This window comes from Sturnira hondurensis, unplaced genomic scaffold (genome assembly GCF_014824575.4).
Source record: "Sturnira hondurensis isolate 20B ecotype Veracruz unplaced genomic scaffold, ASM1482457v3 Scaffold0019860, whole genome shotgun sequence".
In the NCBI taxonomy this organism is placed as follows: domain Eukaryota; kingdom Metazoa; phylum Chordata; class Mammalia; order Chiroptera; family Phyllostomidae; genus Sturnira; species Sturnira hondurensis.
In genome coordinates this window covers 259,091-281,943 of record NW_028092491.1, presented here as the reverse complement: position 1 = coordinate 281,943, position 22,853 = coordinate 259,091, and the positions used below count along the sequence as shown (strand labels likewise).

The window sequence follows — 22,853 nt, the reverse complement described above, 5'->3', positions numbered from 1 at the left end:
GTTTCCTAACACTCCGGCACTTTCCTAAATCCTTGATTTGAGTGTACATCACAGGAGTGAGGAATGTAATTTTCCCTTCTTTAATTGTTATTTTTACCTTTTGAAATTTTAAACCAGTTCAAATACATTTGGTATTACAAGTCTCCCCTTTTCTACCAGATAGACAAATGCCTCTGTCACCTATTTGCTTATATTACTGTGTATCATTTTAATTAAATAACACAATCATAGACTATATATTATTCTTGTTGTATAATCTTATTATTCAAACAATTTTCACTTCTGTTATTTCATTGACCTACACATTATTTAATAAGGCAAATGTGTCCATGTGCCTGGTCCTTTCAATGTTGAAACTTAGACCTGAGATACAGAAAGATTATTCACTTATAGGTGAGATCATACGGTATTTCTGTCTCACTGGTTGCCTTATTTCACTTTGCATAATGCTCTCCATTTCCATCCATGCTGTTGCAAAGGGTAAAACTCTTTTCTTTTATTCTGCTGCATAGTATTCTATCACTTAAATGTATCATAGTTTTTTGATCCTCTCATTTATTGGGGAACCAACAAAAGAAACAAACAAGCAAAATATAACCAGAGACAATGAAATTAAGAAAAACTGACAATAACCAGAAGAACGATGGGAGCAGATAATGAGAATAAGTGGAAAAGAGTTGTCAAGAACATGTACAAAGTATTCATGGAAAAAACAAAACAGGGGTAGAATCAAGGGTGGGGAGTAGGTATGGCTGAGGTGATGGGGAGTGTTCGGGGTAAATGGAGACTTTACTTGGACAACTATAAAAAATAAATTAATAATAAAGGAAGAAAGGGAGGGAGGAAGGAAGAAAGGAAGGAAGTTAGTTTTTCCAAGTACAGTTAGGTTAAATTAGAGTGAGGTACTACTAAATAGCCCCTCTCTCTAGCATTCACCATCCATATCACATAAAACTGCACACCAATTTTGTGTACATTTTATGAAGACTTTCTAGGATCATGTAAATCCTAGAAAACAAAAATCCTGAGCCCTCCAAGAAAGACACAAATTGTTACCTTAATTTTCTAGTCTAACTGCAGAATCAGGTTCTGTATACTACGTGGTGAAGCAACTACCAAAGCAGAAAATAGATACCTAAATGAATAAGAGTGTGAAGATGAATGTGTAGAGAATGAGTGAAGTGAGGACAGGAGAGAAAAAGGAGTGAAGGTGAGCAGAACCAAGAAAAGGAGAATCAGAGGGTAGCACACGGAAAGACAGAGAGGGGAGGAAGCAAAAGAAAATATTAGGGAGGATAGTTTGATGCAAGATTTCATCACAAAACTCAATTTCTGTCTTTGTGACTTACTGCAATATCACTGCTCCAGAACTAGAAAAAGGGTGCAGTTATGAATCATGGACAAGGCTTTTGGGAAACCCAGGTGTGGAGAAAGAAGAGCCCTATCGTATTCTCAACCTAAATCTCTTCAAGTGAGATTTCTCACAGAACAGAAAAATCTACCAATTTAGCAATCTATGGTTTATTTACAACTTCGGGGAGCAGAGATTCTTTTGAAAGTGCTGAAGCCAAGGAAGACTTAGGCACCCTGGATGACTCTAACTCTTTAATGCAGGAATTATGTTTAGCAGCTGCATCATGTCTTAAAACACACACTGAGTGTAGACTCCATCAAATAAGTCTCATCTTCCATTACCAACTACTATTATTCTGCTCCACACATTTCTCATGGCATTTTTCACATCCCTATTTCTGATGGTGTAAATCAAAGGATTGAGCAAGGGCGTTAGGATGGTTTAAAATACTGTAATCGTTTTGTCAAAGGAGAAAGTGGATGGAGGTCCGACATTCATGACTATGCAGGGAACAAAGAACAAAACCACAACAGCAATCTGAGATCCACAAGTAGAGAGAGCTTTCCACTGCCCTTCAGTACTGTGGGTTCTCAGAGAGAACAAGGTGATGCCATAGGAGACAAGCAACAAAGAGAAGATCATGATGCACATTAACCCACTGTTGGCCACAACAAAAAAGCCAAATACGTGACTGTCTTTGTAGGCCAGCTCTAGTACTGTGTACAACTCACACATAAAATTTTCAATGACATTGGGGCCACAGAAGGGTAGCTGTAAAACAAAGAGAATTTGTATTGTGGAATGCAGGAAGCACCCTGTCCAGGCCACCCTCATCAGAATGCCACAGAGCCTCCAGTTCATGATAGAAGAGTAATGCAAGTGCTTGAAGATGGCCACATAGCGGTCATAGGCCATGACTGTGAGGACAATCACCTCTGCTCCAGCAAAGAAGTGTTCAGCAAAGATCTGGGTCATGCAGCCCTCAAAGGAGATGGTCTTCCTCTCAGAAAGAGAGTCCACAATCAGCTTTGGGCTGATGGCGGTGGAGAAACAGGCATCCAGGAGGGACAAAAAAGCCAAGAAGAAGTACATGGGGGAGCCCAGGAGTGCTGGGCTGCTGCTGATGGTCACCACAATTAGCAAGTTGCCCCCGAGAATTGCCATGTAGCTCAACAAAAGTATTACAAATATTATTTTCTGAACTTTTGGATTCTGTGAAAGCCCCAAGAGGATGAACTCTGTTACAAAACTGTGGTTTTGCATGATTTCCAAGGAAAAGATAATTGCCTCCAGAGTAAGAATATAAAATCTACAATTATGAGAAAAAAGTCACCTGAGTCCACTTTATGATACCATTGTATCACAGTCATTGACCAGTTGGTGCATCCATGTGAAAAGCTGATTACATGCTTCTGTTGTAAAGGAGAACAGAAAATTAGAAATTTGCTGAAGGATGTAGTGGGAGGCCAGGAAGAAGTCAGGAGGAAATAAATTATACAATACTTTAAAGTGGCCAGAGCTTATATGCAGGAGAAGCATTCATACACAGTAGGAAGGTCGCATTAGTTTTGATCTCTACTGACAAAGAAGATCACTTTTCCTGGAGTGAATTGGTGAGTAAGATTCTGAAGGCATATCCACACTGAGCCAGAGAACTTGTAATTTAGTGGTCATGGCTGCCAACAGATGGAAGGGAATTGGGGTGAGTCACATGCTATCACTGACCAGAGATGACCTTATCTACAAAGAAAAGAAGAAATAACCTCTAGTTTAAGACTCATTTGAAGATCATCACTACTCATTCCATTTTTTTCAACTCTAAACTGATCTGGGCCTTTAAGATGAATACAGAAAACAGACTGACAGCTACCAGAGGGAAGGTAGGTTAAGGGATGGGTGAAAAGGTAAAAGAATTAAGAAAAGCAACTCATGGAAACAGACAATAGTGTGGTGATTACCAGAAAAAAGCAGAGGTGGGCACAGGGGTATGTAGAAGAGGTTAAAGGGTGAATAAATGGTTATAGAAGGAGGCTTGACTTCAGATGGTGAACACACAATACCATATACAGGTTATGTACTGTAGAATTGTACACTTGATGTCTCTATAATTTTATTAACCAATGTCACCCCAATAAATCCATTAAAAAACAAAACGAGAAAGATGAATTCATTCATTCCCTATAAAAGAAAGCTCTAGGGAAAGGTGCCTAGCTCTATACTAACATGTAACAAGTATGCACATGTGGAGTTGGGTTCTTTCTTCATTCATCATTTAAAATAAGAATGGGTGTGTATGAAAAATTATAATACCTACCTAATTAAGGGTATTGTCAGCATGACCAAGGGAACTAATATAAAGAAAGTAGCTGTTCAAGAAATAGTCCTAGGAAACAGTCCATGTTAGATGTTATTATCCCTATTTTCCTGGAAGATAATCCATGCTGAAAGAAAAAATGTCAAGTCACATGCTGGGTCTGGAATTTAAACACAGACTCCCAGCTACAACACTTGAGTATTCCTAAAGCATCAAGAGACAAAGGAGCAGAGTTGGCCCTTCTGCTGTCTTCTTGCACCTGTGGAAATCAAAGTCTTCTGAGTCCTTTGCTCATGCTTGAAGGAGGTCCCCTGATGACACCGAGCAAGTGATGTAGATTCAGAAAGTAATAGTCCAATTACTACACATACAAAATGGCAACAACCACATAGGTGAAGAATAGAAATAATATGTTGAGTTTGGCTATAGTCTTGAGACTTTTTTATATATTTGCTAATTATTTATACTATGCGGCCCAATCTGATCTTGTACAACTTGTCATTTATATGACTTTATTGCATAGTAAGTATATTCATGTATAACCTACCTGCTCATCCCACAGAATCCTGGTGATTGTCCAATTGGCAAAGTGTAAAATTTGGGTACGGTAAGCACCATGGGCAATTGTAGTAACTATTTCCTCAATTAGCAGGTCGGCCACATTACCCATGAGTTATCCAGATAAGTACTCCAACTATTGAGTATTTTCCATAGCTACACATCAGTTTTCAAGAATGGTTGTGTCCTCACCAGCACATACCACAGAAATTTATGTTCCAAATGCATGTGTACATATACATAAAATCTGTTTGTTAAAGCGATAAATAAAATTTACTGTGAGAATTAAAAATAACGCGATCTTTGTGAAAACCTGTCAGAGCTAATGAGAAAAATTTGCAATAAATATATGCTTGTTTACCATAATATTTGTCTTAATGCTTACTTTAAAATAGCCATTTCAATTAAATTCCCAAGGTACTAGACATTCTTAAACAAAACTGCACTGTGAACACCGTATTCAGCTACAAATTTCCACCCAGAAACAAGAGAATAAGCAAACACTATAAGGCCACTGAATCAGTCAACGAACATTTGTTAAAAAGTAAATGATACCAATGTATGATCCAGCAGTTATCAGCTTGTCAGCAATGAACAGTGTGGGCATATGTTCTTTCAAATTAGTGTTTTGGGTAAATTCAGATAAATTCCCACAGGTACAATCACTGAGTCTTAAGGCAATTGCCATTAATAATTTTTTGAAGTATCTCCATTCTGTTTCCAAAGTGGCTGCACCAATCTGCATTCCCATCAACAGTGCACCAGGGTTCTTTTTCTCCATATCCTCACCCTCACTAAAGGTACATTTATACAATGGAATGCTGCTGGGCTTTTAAAAAGAAGAAAAGCTTAATGTGCAACAGTATGGATGGACCTGAAGAGCATTATTCTGAGTGAAGTAAGCCACTCAGAGAAAGACATACAATATGATTTCACTCATACGTGGAATGTAATAAACAAAATTAAGGAGCAAACAAAATAGAGACAGACTCATAGATAGAACAGGCTGACAGCTATTGGAGGTGAAGGCTGCTGAGGGAGAGAAGTGAGGAGACTGAGCAAAACAGAAAAAGAAAAGACAGAACACTCATGTCCACTAACAACAATGTGGTGATTGCAAAGGAGAGGGAGGGTGTGCGGAGGGCAGGGGGTGATGAAGGAAGGTATGGGGGAATAAATGGTGAAAGACAGAAACTAGACTTGGGGTGCTGAACACACAATACAATGTACACATGATCAGTTGATGAATTGTGCATCTGAAAATTGTATCATTTTGTTAGCCAGTGTCACCCCAATAAATTCACTAAAAGGAGGAAATTTATATTAATTCTTAAATTGTGCTCAAACTCCTTCTTTTCATGTAATCCTTTCAGAAGTGTTTTAACAAATATTTTCAGGATTGCAAACATGTTTCTATTCCTTTTTTTGGAATCCAATCCGAAAAAATTTTCTAAAGATAAAATGAGACAATGTAAGTCCTGTAACTGACAATGATGAATGTCTTTTATAACAATAAAAATTTAGAAGTATACAAAATGTTCAATAATACGGACATGATTATGCAAATCAGATTACTAAATTTAAGATGCTGTGAATGCTAAAAAATAGGAGGACATATGGTGAGGCTTGTGTGCAATATGTTAAGTGAGAAAATAAAAACTGGTAATAATTCTGCTTCTTTGCACATTCTAATATGATTTTAAGATCTAGAAGAGAACATACCCTAGACGTACTTTCAGTATATAGATTTAACATTAAGGATCAAGCCTAAGCCCTCACTGGTGTAGCTCTGTGGGTTGAGCGTCATTCAGCAAACTGAAAAGAATCAAACTTTAAAACCCACAACAGCATATTATCCTCTACCTGAACAGTTAAAAGCAAAGCAGATGGGTTTTGACTATAATTTTATTGTCTCCAGCAGAATTAATGTATATTAGTGGAACTAACATGCTAACATACATAAAATCATACAGGAAAAATCATAAAAATAGCAAAGCCTCCATGAATAGCCATATCATTGGCCAAGCCCATCCCAATCTCCATACTCACTTTGAAATTAATTTGAAGTTCATGTACTTCTATAGGAAGCAGCTGATTCTGTTTGCATTTTTCCTAGAAGATTTCAAGGTCTTTCCTTTCTTCACAGCCATGTGTTTTAATATACTGGAGCTGCACCAGATTGTGCAGGGCCCCTCCCAGCCATGGATTCTGGGCTTTAGGCCACCTCATGGGATTGTAGCCTTGTGAATTTGGCCTCCCCACTCTCCCCAGTGCCCACTATTTCTTTCTCATTCATTTTCTCACCAACCTAATGCTCGCATCATTTGTTCCAAAAATAATAGAAATTCCTTTTTCAACTTTGAAATGTATATAATAATCAAAACTACATGAAATATCAGTAATAAGGTTGTCATAAGTACTACCTTATAATCATATTTCAAGCAGCGAGTTTTACATGCATTTATATGTACTATTTCTGTATATCAGTCAAATTGCATGTATTCTTCTAGGAAATACAATAATTAAAATTAAAAGAATAAATTAATAACCCATTCAAATTACTCTTCTACTTAAATTTTTTAAATCCAGTGTATTCTTTACTTTAGCAATAAAAGCTTTATGCTCTACCTAGCTAAATATGTTTCTTTTTGAGTATCTGGAAAATGACTCTTCAGATTCCAGAGTCCTTTCTTTCCTCTCTATAATCCTCTGCTGATGTCCATAAATGTCTCATTTGTACACCCTTACTGTTTCTGGAATTTGAAAAAAAATAACCTTTTTCTATGTCCACATATGCCCTGCCTGATGGATGCCTCAACCTTCTTTTTTTCCTATTGCCCTAGAGATTTAGTTTATTTTAAGAAAGTGGCAAATCCACGACCAATACTACTACAGTATTTTCAGTTCAGCCATGTAACTATTCCTGACCAGTTCTGAATTAGAAATCTGAGGCTACTCATCATATCAAATGCACTTGGGGAAAATTAAGTGAACCTACTTAAAATAGGTGCATTTCTGAGTTCAAAGGTAGAAATCTGTCACTTACCTGTGAGAACTCTCTAACTTGGTGCCAAGTATTTTTATCCCTTTTAAAAAGCAGCCCTCCATGACATACAAGGGGTAAAATCTCTTTCAGAAAGCATAAGGGAATATTTTAAGACATAATGACATACAATATTAGCACCCTGGAGAGTGACATTCCCTAAAAATTTCTTTCCTTCACTGATCAGAAGCATCCCACATGTTGTAGGAATCTTAACTTGGGTTTATCTGTTTATCCTACAGAAGAGTAAGTTAACACACCTCTTTCTCAGTAACCAAATGCAAACAGGTTTTGGAGGTTTGTGGTGCCTTGGGATGAACAAACATACCAGGTGATAGGAGCCCAATGCAAAGGATGATTGAAGGTGTTAAAGAAAACACAGGGAGAAGAAATAGAAGTGTCTTTGGTAGAAGGGGAAGCTTATCCCCAAGAAACTACTTTGCCCCTATCCAGGGCCCTAAAACAACTCTCCAGCATTAGAAGACAAAAACTTTCCTACTTCTTCTCATTTAGTATCAAGTATAACCCAGAGAAGTTAGTGTGGTGCCTGCAACCTGAAAGTCAATTCTTACTCAACTTTTCTGTATTGTATTTGAGAAAAAAAATGAACACGAAAATAGGCTGGTGAAGGGAAGAGAGTCTTTGAAGCAGACATTCCTTTTTGTTTTAAGTATCATTAAAATATATGATCTAGAAATTGAAATCTGAGTTATATGATTATGCTTCCATTAATAAGAAACATATTCATAGAAATGTATCCATTGAAGTCTATATACCTATAATAATTAAAGGTAACTTGTGGATGTTCAGAGAAGAATGAAAATAAAGGACCTCAAAGTACTGCATGATATCATAAAGTTCTGTGCTCCCCAGAATTAAGCCCGGGCTCAAAAGCCTACCCAAGTGAAACGGGATCTTCTGTTTGGAAAATCATTATGAGATGCATCACCTCAACTATTTTAGTGATTTGTTGCAGATCTCCAAAAGTCGATGAACGTCCAGAATGTTGAGCCTGCATGTCCTTTAGCCTACATGAAGCCCCTTAAAAGTGAAGGCCTCAAAAAGGTGGCCTCAGAAAGGTAGATTTACGTTAATCTTGTATTGCAATTTAATAATTCAATATGAAGATTTGCAGGATAGGTTGAGTAGAGGAATAGTGAGCACAGAAGATTATAAGGACAGTGAAACTACTCTATATATTACTATAATAATGGATTCATGTCATTACACATTTGTTCAAACTCACAGAATGCACAACACAAGAGATAACCCTAAGATAAACTGTGGACTTGGGTCATTATGATGTGCCAATGTAGGTACACCAAGGGTAACAAATATACTGCTCTGCCATTGATAATGGCAGGAGGCTGTGCATGTGTATATGAAGCTTTGTATACACAAGGTATATAGGAATTCTCTGTACCTTCCACTCAACATTACTCCTAAGCATAAAAATGCCTTCTAAAAACTAAACCTTCATTTTTTTTTTAAATCCAATGTGACTTGTTACCTGAGGTATAGACTTTTACACACATATGCCAACTGTCTCCCTGAGGTGTTACTCCTTGGGGTCATGAGCTATATTGAGGCAATGATGATGATGTATTGTTTAGACCAGCCTTAATTACAGATGCCTGGACTCCAGCCTAACCTTTGGCTCACAAACCAGGGAAGGAAAAGTAGATTCCCTGTTGTACATGGCCAACTGTGGTCACTATGTCCTCCCAACATGGACTCATGGTCTCCAAGAGTGATGCAATCCTTTAATTATTTAGAATGCTTGGAGCTAAAACTACTTCAACACTAACAGACTCTTTTTTTTAACAACTCTCCAGTGATATATTCTCGTAGCAACCCAAGACTTTTTGGGAAGAAGCTTTGGTGATGAATCTTACTATTGAGCTACTGAAAATGTCTCCTACTTGCAGACACAATTTCCCCAACATAGTGAATTATCTGAAGATACAACATCAGCCTCCTTGAATGGCATTTCTAGGTCCAATGGGTTTCCCTGGCATGAACTATGTCTGAGCCCTTTTTCTTTCTCCCCAATATTGAGTTTATGCCAACTCTCTGCCTTTACACAAAATACCTTCTTGGCATCCCTCTCCTCACCTTCGTGTCATTCAGAGCACCAGCACAGCACCACTGTTTATATACATGGCATTTAAAGTCACTATTTCAGTGTGTGAAAAACTGTTTCTCAAATATAAATACCTTGTATATTTTTTAAAATCCTTCTGTGAAGTTCATCTTCGGCCTTAATATTCATCCCAAATGATGTATCAGTCCAGATGATTTATCAGCCTAAGCCTCAGCATTTGAGAAGCTGAAGATCTCAATGCCATTTCAGGGTCATTCCTGACATTTCTTCCCATCAGAAATATGATAGCATAAGATGTGAGATTACTGCCACATGCAATCAGCATAATGTTTCTGTTTACAAATCAGTCATGGATTCAGATTCATTGCTAATATATGAACATTTACTTTCAAATATTAATGAACAATTTAGTGATGACTTACAGAGAATGTCTCGTTGTTTCTTTTTTGATTTTCACTTTGGTTTCCCTCTGCATATGAAATATAAAAATAATGGACATTTTTATGTCTATAATGGAAAAACTAATGTATTTTTCAAAATGTGAACTCAATAACAACAACCACAGCTCAGCTGCAAATAACAGTAAATCACCTCAGGAACAAGCACAAGTATAGTTACAAATTAAATGAAATTGCAGCACTTTTGCTTCATTTATTTTTTTAACCTAACACATTATATTGATAAAGGATGGAATCCTATCTCTTTTGCTTGCCTCAAACTAATTAATTCTATGAATAGGGCTTCCACAGTTCTGTAATAGTAATCACAGGTATGCATGCAAGTACACATGTAATCGCTTTTTATATTTGTTTTCATTTTTATTCTATTTTTTATTTCATTTTTGTTCAAGTACAGCAGTCTGCATTTTACCCCAACCTCTCCCTCTCCTCACCCCAACCATATCCACCTCCCTCCCCTAATTTGCCCCCACCATGGATTGGTACCTGTGTCCTTTATAATTGTTCCTGAAAACTTTTCAACTGTTTCACCCCATCATCGCCTCCCATTTCCCCCCTGTTTACTGTCTATTTGTTCTTAATTCCAATATCTCTGGTTATATTTTGTTTGTTTATTTGATTTCTTGATTAGGTCCCATTTCAACGTGAGATCATATGGTATTTGCCTTAAAGTATGTTTTAAAATTGTAATATTGTCACTTTTTTGTTTGGTTTGGACAGTTGTAGAAAATAATGGCCATCGAAGGGGTTTTGCTGAATTCTTCCAGTAAGATGGTTAAGAAAGTGTCCAGGATAGGGCAGGAAGTGTGAGAAGTGAAAACAAAGGTAAATGCAGGATACTAGACAGAGTATTTTTTAGACAGAGTTAAAAAATATAGTCTTTGGAGAGGAGGAAATAAGCTCTTCCTGAAACTACCTGAGGATGGTGGATGCTCTAGGTACCACTTCTGTTACCCACAAAGATTTTCAAAATTCTCTTTTTGATTATTTCCCAGAAGACCTTGCTAAAGTGGAAATAACCTAGACTTCCCAGTGACTGGAGTAAGACTGAAGAACTAACAACTGCCAAGATTTCTATTCTTGCTGAGTGACATCAGAGAAAGGTGCTAGCACACTGAGCATGCAGGCAGGTCACTGTCATATCAGTATGAAAAGTTAACTCCTCCTGGGTGAAACTGGGAATCAGGTTGCAGAGAACATCTGGAAACATGGCATTAAAGCTCTGCCTGATGACATCCAGGAATCCACAATGAAATGTGCTCTCAGATTGGAATGGACTTTCGCTGGATTTCAAATCATCATGACTTTGCTCTTTGTCATTTTGGAATTGGATTTGGCAAACTCTAACCTCAGGGTCTATGGGTTCTTGGAACAGAAGCAAATGCTTTTATCAGCTATTTTCACACCTCTGCTTCCATCCCAGTTGTGAAAAGTGACAAAACCAACCAGCTGTATGGATGAAAACTCCAGTGTTTGAAAGACCTCACTCTACTCTCACATAGTTTACATTGTTACTAGTGAGAATTCTGCTGTAATTTTTATCCTTATTTCTCTGTGCGCAGTGGCTTTTTTCTTTAGCTCCTTTTAACAATTTGCTGTTGCTTTTGACCAATTTATTATAAGATACCTTTAATTGTAATGTCCTCCATGAATTTTATGCTTTGAATTTGTTAGATTCTTGGTTTTATACATTTCCAGCTTTTATTAACCTTGGTGGAAACTTGCCCTGGCAGGTGAAGGTCAGTGGATTCAGTGTAGGCTGCAAGCCAAAGAGGAACACTTTCAATTTCCACTCCGGGCACATGCCTGTATCAGGCTGGGTTCCCCACTGGGTACCATGTGAGTGGCAACCACACCCTGATGTTTCTCTCCTTGTCTTTCTCCCTTTCTTACCCTCTAAAAATCAATCAATAGAATTTGTAATTAATTAGTTTGGCAGGAAAGGAAACAATATTTCTTTTAGTAATTTTTGTTGTCTTTCCTCCTATTCATTCTATTCCTTGATGATTTCCAAATCAAGTAGAGGAACAGACAGCCACACAATCTCATAACTGACCAGGGTGGGGCATCCTGGTTCACAGTCTTTTCTGCAGCTTTCCAACACTTTTACTATTCTGGCCTTTAGTTGATCTTTCTGCAAGGTGTTGCTTGAGTCAAATATCAAACTACTCAGAGCTCCAAGTTTCACCTCATCCTAGAGGATTTTGTAGATTTGCTCATCCTCAGGAAACATTAGTGTGTTGTATACGTCTTTAACCCAGCTGTACTTCATCCTGTGATTCCAGTCTATTTATTCCATTATGTTTCTCTCACCTTTTCTAATTAAGCCCTTATCTCAAATATACAAATATTTGGACTGTCTATTATTGAACAATGTGAAGAAAATTCCTGAAGCTTCCTCAGTTCTCATTTAGTCACAAATAAAATTATTTCACACAATAATATATTTGAAGGAATACCAAATGATAAGAATTGATGTTTTAACCTGACTGTCTTGGTTACTTGAGAATCAAACACACTTAAGTATAATCTTCATAAGGCCAGATTCAAGTGCTCTCAAAACAGAACTGTAAGAAATTAGAGAAATTTTTTATTTGAAAGTAGTATGAAACTAAATAGCTTCTTGCCTATATGGTATTGAGAGCTCTGACAAATGTCCCATTTCGGACAAAATATTTATTCTGCCACCACTTTCCTGAACCATACTATAGGGAATCTTGGGGGCAACATAAATTTTACCCTAAGTTGATGGAAATGCTTCACATACTTATGAGTTTATTCTGTCCTTTCCTCATTATTCCAGAGCAATAGGAGTAATAATTTCTAGTACCAATGTGATGATAATTATAAATCTGGATACTGAGCTGTCATGACAGTACTTGATTATGAGATTTTGAATTTTAAGTGGAGTTGGTGAGGCTTGTGAATTATACACATGGATTAGGTTGTCTTCCATATGAAAACACACATTTTAAAATAATCTCCCGTGAAACTAAAAGACCAAATTTAAAAGTCCTAGGCCTCACTTTTCTTACCAGATTCTTCTCCAAAATCTGAATTTTGACTTTTGATATACTATAGAACCAAACAACAGAAACAAGACTTCTTTTCTGTTAATCAAATATACAAAACAGCCAAGGACAATTATTTGCCTCCAAGTGCTCATCCACCAAAAACTAATGTTCAAGAAACAAGAAAGATAAAGCTGCTTCTCTCCCAATTGGACAACACTTTGACTTTCCTTTCTCCCTTCCTCTCTCTTCATCATGCATTGTCCTCTGTCCTCCCTTCTTTCCTGACCTTCACTTATTTCTGCTGCCAAACTCTCTACTGCCTCTTCCTCTCCTTAGTGAGGAGCAGTACAAACATCCCAAAGAGCCACTGACTCACTGACAGTGCTGTCTTGTCCAAATATCACTATCCTTTCTCCCTCACCACACACAGAATTAATTTTGAGAGGTTTTCCAGAGACTGTGTAGGTTTTTACTTATGTTTCTAGCTTTTATCGCAGTTCCAGAGTTTATTAGTGTAGACACCCCCACTGAAGGAGGCTCAGGCACAGATTTCCAGAGGAGTAATTTCTCAGAACATCTTGTCTAATCATCACCTTCTGAAGGTGGAAACCTTGACTCTGTAAGTGTCCAGGCCCTAGGGATTAGCTCTGATCACTGCGGTTATCAAGATGAGAGTAAAATGTAAGGGAGGACTTCCGCCAAGATGGAGGCATAGGTAGAAACACTGTGCCTTCTCCCACAACCAAGTTTGAATACAACAAAAGTTTTGGAGAACTGGGACACACCCAAAACCAGAAAATGGAATTATACGGAAGTTCGACAACTACGAACCGTTCAATGGGGACGATAAGAGAGACAGAGCCAGCAGCGGAGCCGGGTTGTGCAACACAGATCCCCTGACCTAGGGGCTCAGGCAGCCCAGAACCAGTCACCTGTTGGGGTGTGGGGCAGACTGACCAAGGTCACACATTCGTGCACAGTGAGATGGACCACCCAGACCCCAGGGGGCGAACCCAGTGGTGGAGGGCTGACAGCGATGGTACACTCACGTGCAGTGGAACGAAACACGGGGGCCTGGTGACGGTGGTGGCTGGTGGGGGTCGCGGCAGCAGGAAGCAGAGGGAAGCCATTGTCCCTCTTTGACCCCTCCCCCACATACAACATCACAACCCAGCGACTGAGTTGCCCTGCTCTAGTGAACACTTTAGAGCTCCGATTCTGCTGTGGAACAGGCAGGAACAGCCCAAAAGATGGCGAAAGAAGAACTCAAAGTCCCAGAGTCAATAACTCGAAGCGAAGGACAGGTTGCCAGCCTCTCAGAAGCCCAATTTAAGACACTATTTATCAGGATGCTCACAGAATTGGTTGATTATAGCCACAAATTAGTGGAACATATGAAGGCTAAACTAACTGAAATGAAGGGAGATGTCCAGGAAACCAATAGTGATGGAAAGGAAACCGGGACTCAAATCAATGGAATGGACCAGAAGGAAGAACAAAACATCCCACCAGGAAGGAATGAAGAAATGGGAGTTCAAAACAATGAGGAGAGGCTTAGGAACCTCCAGGACATCTTTAAACATTCCAACATCCGGATTATACGGTACCAGAAGGGGGAAAGAAACAGACATGAGTGGAAAATGTATTTGAACAAATAATAAAGGAGAACTTCCCCAGTCTGGCAAAGGTAATAGACTTCCAGGAAATCCAGAAAGCTCAGAGAGTGCCAAAGAAGTTGGACCCAAGAAGGAACACACCAAGGCACATCATAATTACAGTAGCCAAGACCAAAATGAAGGAGAAAATCCTAGAAGCATCAAGGGATAAGGGGACAGTCACCTACAAAGGAGTACCCATCAGACTGTCAGCGGATTCCTCAAAAGAGACCTTACAGGCAAGAAAGGGCTGGAAAGAAGTATTCCAAGTCAAGAAATCCAAAGACCTACAGCCAAGATTGCTTTATCCAGAAAAAGTTTCATTTAGAATGGGAGGACAGATAAAGTGCTTCTCAGATAAGGTCAAGTTCAAGGAGTTCATCATCACCAAGCCCTTATTATATGAAATGCTAAAGGGACTTATATAAGAAAAAGAAGATGAAAAAGATGAACAGTGAAAGGACAGCAAACACACAGTTATTAACAACCACACCTAAAACAAAAGCAAACCAAGAGGACAGCTAGATCAGGAGTGGAACCATAGAAATGAAGAACACATGGAGGGTTAGAAACAGGGGGGTGGGAGGAGGAGAAGGGGGGAGAAGGCACAGAAAATAGCATAGATGGTAGGTAGAAAATAGAGAGGGGGGAGGGTGAGAATAGTGGGGGAAATATAGAATCTAAAGAAATTGAGACAAGTGGTTATAAACTAAGGGGGGGAGAATAGTAAGGGAGAGAATGTGCGGGTGGCGGGGAATGAAGGGGGGAAATAGAACAACTGTAATGGTATAATCAATAAAGAATATTAAAAAATAATTAAAAAATAAAATGTTTTAAAAATGTAAGGGAAAATTGTTCCATATACAAACATGCAAGCACATAAACTTGTTCTGCGATTTGTCAGTACTTTTCTTTCCTAAGAAATATTGGTATAGGAAGGTAAATTACCTAGGAAGTATGACCAACTGTTGGTCGAATTCAAGCAAGGGTCATCCCAGGTTGTTCAAAATGATTATGGACTTTAAGTAATAACCATATTCTAATGCAATTCTCTCAGATTTCTTGTTTATTTCCCCAAAAGAGTATTTTACCTCTCCTGCCTGTGAAACAAAACTAATATATTAAGGAAATATACATTGGAGTCCCCATGTAGTATTTATTAATTGAATTCATACTCTGTTACACCATAACCTTTTCATGGCATTTTTAACCTCTGAATTCGTCAATGTTTAGATCACAGGGTTGAGCAAGGATGTCCCAATTGTATTAAATACAGCCACCATCTTCTCTACTGGAAACGTTGTTGGGTGTGTATATATGAATTCAGATGCACCAAAAATATGAAAAACATAATAGAGTGGAATGTGCATGTGGAAAGGGCTTTTCACGTCCCTTCCATGTTGTGGTTTCTCAGAGCGTAAAAGGTGACAACATAGGAGATTACCAGGATTATAAAACTCACCATGCAAATAGCCCCACTATTAGAGACAACTACCAACTTTATCACATATGTGCCTATGCAGGCAAGTTTCAACAAAGTCTGCAAGTCACAAGAATAGTGGTCAATCATATTGGGGTCACAAAACGGCCATTGCAAAGCTAGGAAAATCTGTGCTGAAGAGTGGATACAAGGTCTCACCCAGGCCAGAATAACCAAAACACCAGATTCCCTTGCTCATGATGACTGAGTATTGCAGGGACTTGCAAATGGCGATATTGCAATGAAAGGTCATGAGGATGAGGACAAAGATCTCGATGCACCCAATGAAGTGGACTGTGAAAATTTGAATCATGTACTCATTGTAGGAAGTGGTCTTCTGAGAAAGGGCATTCACCATCAATCTTGGAGCTGTGGTTGTACAGAGGCAGATATTAGCCAAGGACAGATAGAACAGAAAGAAGTACATTGGATTCGCAAGGTTCTTGTTGTTTTTAATAGTCACTACAATGAGAAAGTTCCCTGACAGTGTTGTAAGGTAAAGAATTGGAAGGACCACAATTATTAATTTTAACAATAACGGAGATCAAACATAGAGATGATCTTCCTAAACACCGCTGTCATTCATCAAAAAGCAGTAATAGATAAAATTATTGACAGATGTAGGACAACCATGGAAGCCAGATCATATAATTCTACTTTGTTTGATTTGCAATAAGTAAAGAGAAGTATTGGGGACAAAAGACACGAACTTAGCTCCTGGGAAGATGTATACATTGCATCAGACCAATATTTTCAGGGGTTTTACCACTGAACTGATTAATCTTTCCTAACACTCCTGCACTTTCCTAACTCCCTGATCTGGGGGTACATCACAGTAGTGGAGAATGCAATTTTCCTTTCTCTCATTCTCACTTCTACCTGTAGAAATTTTGATCCAGTTCCAGTATATTTGATAATATAAATCTCACCTTTTCTCCAAGATAGACTAAAGCCTCTATCACCTATTTGCTTATATTACTGTGTGTTATTTTAACTGGATGACACAATCATGGATTATATATTATTCTTGTTGTAAAATCTTATTATTCAAACAATTTTCACTATTGTTATTTCATCAGACCTCACATTTTTTTACAGGGTAAGTGTACCCCTTTACCAGGTCCTTTCAATGTGGAAACTTTGACCTGACATACAGAAATGTTTTCCACTTACAGGTAAAATTATGTGGTATTTCTCTTTCGCTGCCTGGTTTATTTCACTTAGCATAATGCTCTCCAGTTCCACTCATTTTGGGGCAAAGAGTAGGACTCTTACTTTCCTTCTGCTGCCTAGGTTTTCATCATGTAAATGTATCATAGTTTTTAGATCCAATCATTTACAGGGAAACCAGGAAAACAAACAAGCAAGCAAACAAAATATCACCAGACACTTTTTACTTAAGAACACACTGGCAGTAAACAGTGGAGAGGTGGGAGGAGATAATGGGGGAAGGGAAAGAGGGTTGTCAGGAACATTTACAAAGTACTCATGGACAAAACCAAAGAGGGGTGAAATCAAAACTACGGAGTGACAATGTCTGGGGTGAGGGAGAGTGGTGGGGGGTGGGGAAATGAAGATAATTGTTTGTGGACAACAATAACAAATAAATAAATAGCAAAGGAAGAAGAAAGGAAAAAAGGAGGAAAGAAGGGAGGAAGGAAGGAAGGAAGGAAGGAAGGAAGGAAGGAAGGAAGGAAGGAAGGAAGGAGGGAAGGAAGTTTTTCCAAGTAAACTTAAGTTAAAATTGGAGTGTGGTACTACCAAATAGCGCCTCTGTCTGGCATTCACCATCCATGTCATATAAAACTGCACTCCAATTTCATGTATATTTTATGAAGACTTTCTAGGATCATGTAGATCCTAGAAAACAGAAATCCTGAGCCCTCCAAGAAAGACACAAATTGTTACCTTAATTTTCTAGTCTAATTGCAGAATCAGGATCTGTATCCTACATGGTGAAGCAAACATCAAAGCAGAAAATGGATACCACAATGAATAAGAGTGTGGAAGAGGCAAGAGTAGAGAATGAGTGAAGTGAGTACAAGAGAGAAAAGAGAGTGAAAGTCAGCCGGACCAAAAAAAGGAGAATAAGAATGTAGGATACAGACAGAGAGAAAAGGGGGCAAAAGAAAATATTAGGGAGGATAGTTTGATGCAAGATTTCATCACAGAACTCAATTTCTGGCTCTATGACTTACTTGCAATATCACTGTCTCAAAACTAGAAAAAGGGTGCAGTTATGAACTATGGACAAGGCTTTTGGGAAACCCAGGTGGGGAGAAAGAACAACCCTATCGTATCCTGACCCTAAATCTCTTCAAGTGAGGGGTCCTGGAAGACAGAAACTTCTGACAATCTGACTCAATGCTATCTATGTTTCATTTGCCCCATGGAAAGCAGAGAGGCTTTCAGAGTGCTGAAGCCAAGGAAGACTTAGGGAACCTGGATCACTCTAACTTTTTTGTGCAGGAACTATGTTCAGCAGCTGCATCGTGTCTTAGAACACCCACTGAGTGTAGACTCCATCAAATCAATCTCATCTTTCATTAGAAACTATCCTTATTCTGCTCCACACATTCCTCATGGCATTTTTCACTTCCCTATTCCTGATGGTGTAAATCAAAGGATTGACCAGGGGCGTTAGGATGGTGTAAAATATTGTCAACATTTTGTCAAAGGAGAAAGTGGATGGAGGTCGGGCATATGTCACTATGCAGGGGACAAAGCACAAAACCACAACAGCAATGTGAGATCCACAAGTGGAGAGAGCTTTCCACTGCCCTTCAGTACTGTGGCTTCTGAGAGAGAACAAGGTGATGCCATAGGAGACAAGCAACAAAGAGAAGATCATGATGCACATTAACCCACTGTTGGCCACAACAAAAAAGCCAAATACGTGAGTGTCTGTGTAGGCCAGCTCTAGTACTGGGTACAACTCACACATAAAATTATCGATGACATTGGGGCCACAGAAGGGTAGCTGTAAAACAAAGACAATTTGTATTGTGGAATGCAGGAAGCACCCTGTCCAGGCCACCCCCATCAGAATGCCACAGAGTCTCCAGTTCAGGACAGAAGAGTAATGCAAAGGCTTGCAGATGGCCACATAGCGGTCATAGGCCATGAGTGTGAGGACAATCACCTCCGCTCCAGCAAAGAAGTGTCCGCCAAAGAACTGGATCATGCAGCCCTCAATGGAGACGGTCTTCCTCTCAGACAGAGAGTCCACAATCATCTTCGGGATGGTGAGGGTACAAAGGCAGGCATCCAGGAGGGACAGGAAAGCCAAGAAGAAGTACATGGGGGAGCCCAGGAGTGCTGAGCTACTGCTAATGGTCACCACAATTAACAAGTTGCCCCCGATAGTTGCCATGTAGCTGGACAAAAATATAACAAATAATATTTTCTGAACTTTTGGATTCTGTGAAAGCCCCAAAAGGACAAACTCAGTTACAAAGCTCTGGTTTTGCATGAGTTCCAAGAAAAAGATAAATGCCCACAGAGGAACCATATAAGATCTGCAATGATGAGAAAAAGAAAAATTTACCTGGGACCAGTTTGTAATGCATTGAATCACAGTCATTGACCAGTTGGTGCATCCATGTGAAAAGCTGATTACATGCTTCTGTTGTAAAGGAGAACAGATAATTAGAAATTTGTTGAAGGCTGTAGTGGAAGGCCAGGCAGAAGTTAGGAGGAGATAAAGTATTCAATACTTTAAATTGGTCAGAGCTTATATACTAATTCTAAAATTGCAACCAAACTACTTGATTTCATGTAATCTATTCAGAAATGTTTCAACAAATATTTTTAGGATTGTAAATATATTTCTATTCCATTTTTTAGAATCCATTCCTAAAAATTTTTCTAAAGGCGAAATGAGGTAATGTAAGTTCTATAACTGAAGATGATGCATGTCTTTTATAACAATAAAAATTTAGAAATATATAAAATGTTCAATAATAGGATGATTTCAAGGCAATTTTGATTACTAAAATTTAAGATGTTGTAAATACTAAATAATAGGAGGACAAAGATAGTGAGGCATGTTTACAATATGTTAAGTGAGAAAATAAAAATTTGTATTAATTCTGTTTCTTTTCCCAGACATTCTAATGTAATTCCCAGTCAGGGCACATGCCTGGGTTGCAGGCCGGTTCCTTGCAGGCTAACTACCAGCATGGGAGGCACAAAAGGCAACCATACATTGATGTTTCTCTCCCTCTCTCCTTCCCCTCTAAAAAAATAAATAAATAAAATCTTAAAAAAAAAAAGTTCATGCACTTCTATAGGAAGCAGTTCATTCTGTTCATATTTTTCCTAGAAGATTCCAAGGCCTTTCATTTTTTCATAGCCATGTATTTTAATACACTGAAGCTGCACCAGATTGCCCAGTACATCTCCCTGCCATGGACTGTGGATTTTAGGCCACCCCGTTGGGCTGTGGCCTTTGGAATTTGGCCTCCTGGCTCCCCACTGTCCACTCTTTCTTTCTCACTCATTTTCTCAGCCACCTGATGCTAGCATCAGTTGTTCCAAAAACAATAGAAATTTCTGTCTCAACCTTAAAGTGCATATAATATTCTACCCTAAATGAAAAATTAGCAGTGATATTGTCGTAAGTACTAATTTCTAATTATGTTTCAAGCAGTGAATTTTAGATGCATTTATACATACCTATATGTCATATCAATCATATTTGCACATATTTTTCTAGTAAATATAATTATTAAAAATCAAAAGAATAGATTACAATCACATTCAAACTACTCTCCTAGTTATATACCTTAAATTGAGGGTAGTCTTTAGTTAAGCAATAAAGATTTTTTCTCTAGCTTGCTAATTGTGTCCTTTTAGAGTATTTAGAAATATTCTCTTCAGATTTCAGAGCCCTTTCTCTCCTCTCCATAATCCTCTGCTGATGTCCCTAAATGTTTCAACTTGTACACCCTTACTGCTCCTGGAATTTGAAAAAAATAACCTTTCTCTATGTCCACCTATGTCCTGCCTGATGGATGCCTGAACCTTCTGTTTTCTATTGCCCCAGCGATTTAGTTCATTTGAAGCAAGAGGCAAAGCCACCACCACTAGCACTAAAGCATCTTCAGTTCAGCCATGTAACTATTCCCGAACAGTTCTGAAGCAGAAATCTGAGATTACTTATGACATCAAATGCACTTGGGGGAAATTAAGTGAACCTATTTAAAATTAGAAGATTCTGTTCTGTGACTTGAGTGGGACACTCTTTCCTACCCTTAATGAACTTCTATGTGCCTTTGCTGGGCATTTAGTATAAAAATATTATTGCAATATTATATCAATAATTATAAATGGTAAACAGCAGTTGAATTATCATGCTCCTACAACAGTATTCTTTATATGGACTTCATAAATTCCACTTTTTAATCTAAAACACCAGGATGGAAATATTCAAAACTGTATGAGGACATTCATCCTCATATGAATGTTAATTGAGAATACAACTAGAAAGAATGAATTAAATGCTATTAGAAATCCAAGAGAGAAAATATGCACTTGTTACATTTCTAAGGTTTTGGATTTAACCTAAAGATGAAAACCTGAACACAGGTCTGATTTCATTAGACTTGAATCAATAGGACCTCCTAACCCTCCAAAACTAGTTTGCATTCTAACAGCTGCTCTTTATTGAGCATGCACAATATTATGTGTGAAGAATTCTCCTCTTGACTGCACATGTATTATTGGTTTCTATACCCTTTGAATTTGGTAATATAATCCCCACCAAAAAGAAAGACTCTGAGAGCCAGAAAGGTTATGTAACTAGTCCAAGTGTGCACAGTTAAATGATAGACTCACACGTTACATTAACCCTCCTGGAGGGTTACATTACACGTACCTGGACCATGACACCCTGCTTTTAAGTACATCATCATAACTTCACTATCATATCAGTATGAAAAGTTAACCCATCCTGGGTGAAACTGTGAATCAGGTTGTAGAGAACATCTGGAAACAGGGCATTAAAGCTCCCCCTGATGACATCCAGGAATCCACAATGAAATGTGCTCTCAGATTGGAATGGACTTTGGCTGGATTTCAACCCATCATGAGTTTGCTCTTTGTAATTTTGGAATTGACATTGGCACACTCTACCCTCAGGGGCTATGGGATCTTGGAAGAGAAGCAAATGCTTTTTATCAGCTATTTTCACACTTCTGCTTCCATCCCAGTTGTGAAAAAAAAAAAAAAACAACCACCTGTAAACTCAAGTGTTTTTTCTTTTTTTAAATTTTTTATTTAATTATTTTTCAAGTACAGTTTTCTGTCTATTACTCCCATCCCAACCCACCCCCCATCCTCCCCTCTCCCTCCCATTTCCACCCTTCTCAGTTGTTGTCCATGTATCCTTTATATAGGTTCCTCTAAATCCCTCCCTTATTTCCACTGAAATTACCTCCCCTCTCCCCTCTGGTCACTGTCAGCCTGTTCTCTATTTCAGTGTCTTTGGTTATATTTTGCTTGCTTGTTTGCTTTGTTGTTTAGCTTCCTATTAGAGGTGAGATCATATGGTATTTGTCCTTCAACACCTGGCTTATTTCACTCAGCATAATGCTTTCCAGTTCCATCCATGTTGTTGCAAAAGGTAGGAGCTCCTTCTTTCTTTCTGCAGCATAAAATTCCATTGTGTATATGTACCATAGATTTCTTATCCATTCATTTACTGACGGGCACCTAGGTTGCNCACTTGAATCTGGCCTTATGAAGATTATACTTAAGTGTATTTGATTCTCAAGTAACCAAGACACTCAGGATAAAACATCAATTCTTATCATTTGGTATTCCTTCAAATATATTATTGTGTGAAATAATTTTATTTGTGACTAAATGAGA

General features: G+C 38.3%; 2 protein-coding genes and 1 pseudogene across 2 annotated transcripts; all 3 read right to left on the bottom strand.

Moving 5' to 3' along the window:
- Positions 1–1,795: 1,795 nt before the first annotated feature.
- LOC118974831 (olfactory receptor 4C15-like) lies at positions 1,796–2,617 on the bottom strand. The gene has a single exon (XM_037028413.1). The coding sequence runs from the start codon at positions 2,615–2,617 to the stop codon at positions 1,796–1,798; it is 822 nt and encodes a 273-aa protein (XP_036884308.1).
- A 13,052-nt stretch (positions 2,618–15,669) lies between these two features.
- On the bottom strand, positions 15,670–16,503 carry LOC118974832 (olfactory receptor 4C11-like; annotated as a pseudogene).
- Positions 16,504–18,516: 2,013 nt separating this feature from the next.
- On the bottom strand, positions 18,517–19,491 carry LOC118974826 (olfactory receptor 4C15-like). The gene has a single exon (XM_037028412.1). The coding sequence runs from the start codon at positions 19,489–19,491 to the stop codon at positions 18,517–18,519; it is 975 nt and encodes a 324-aa protein (XP_036884307.1).
- Positions 19,492–22,853: the final 3,362 nt, after the last annotated feature.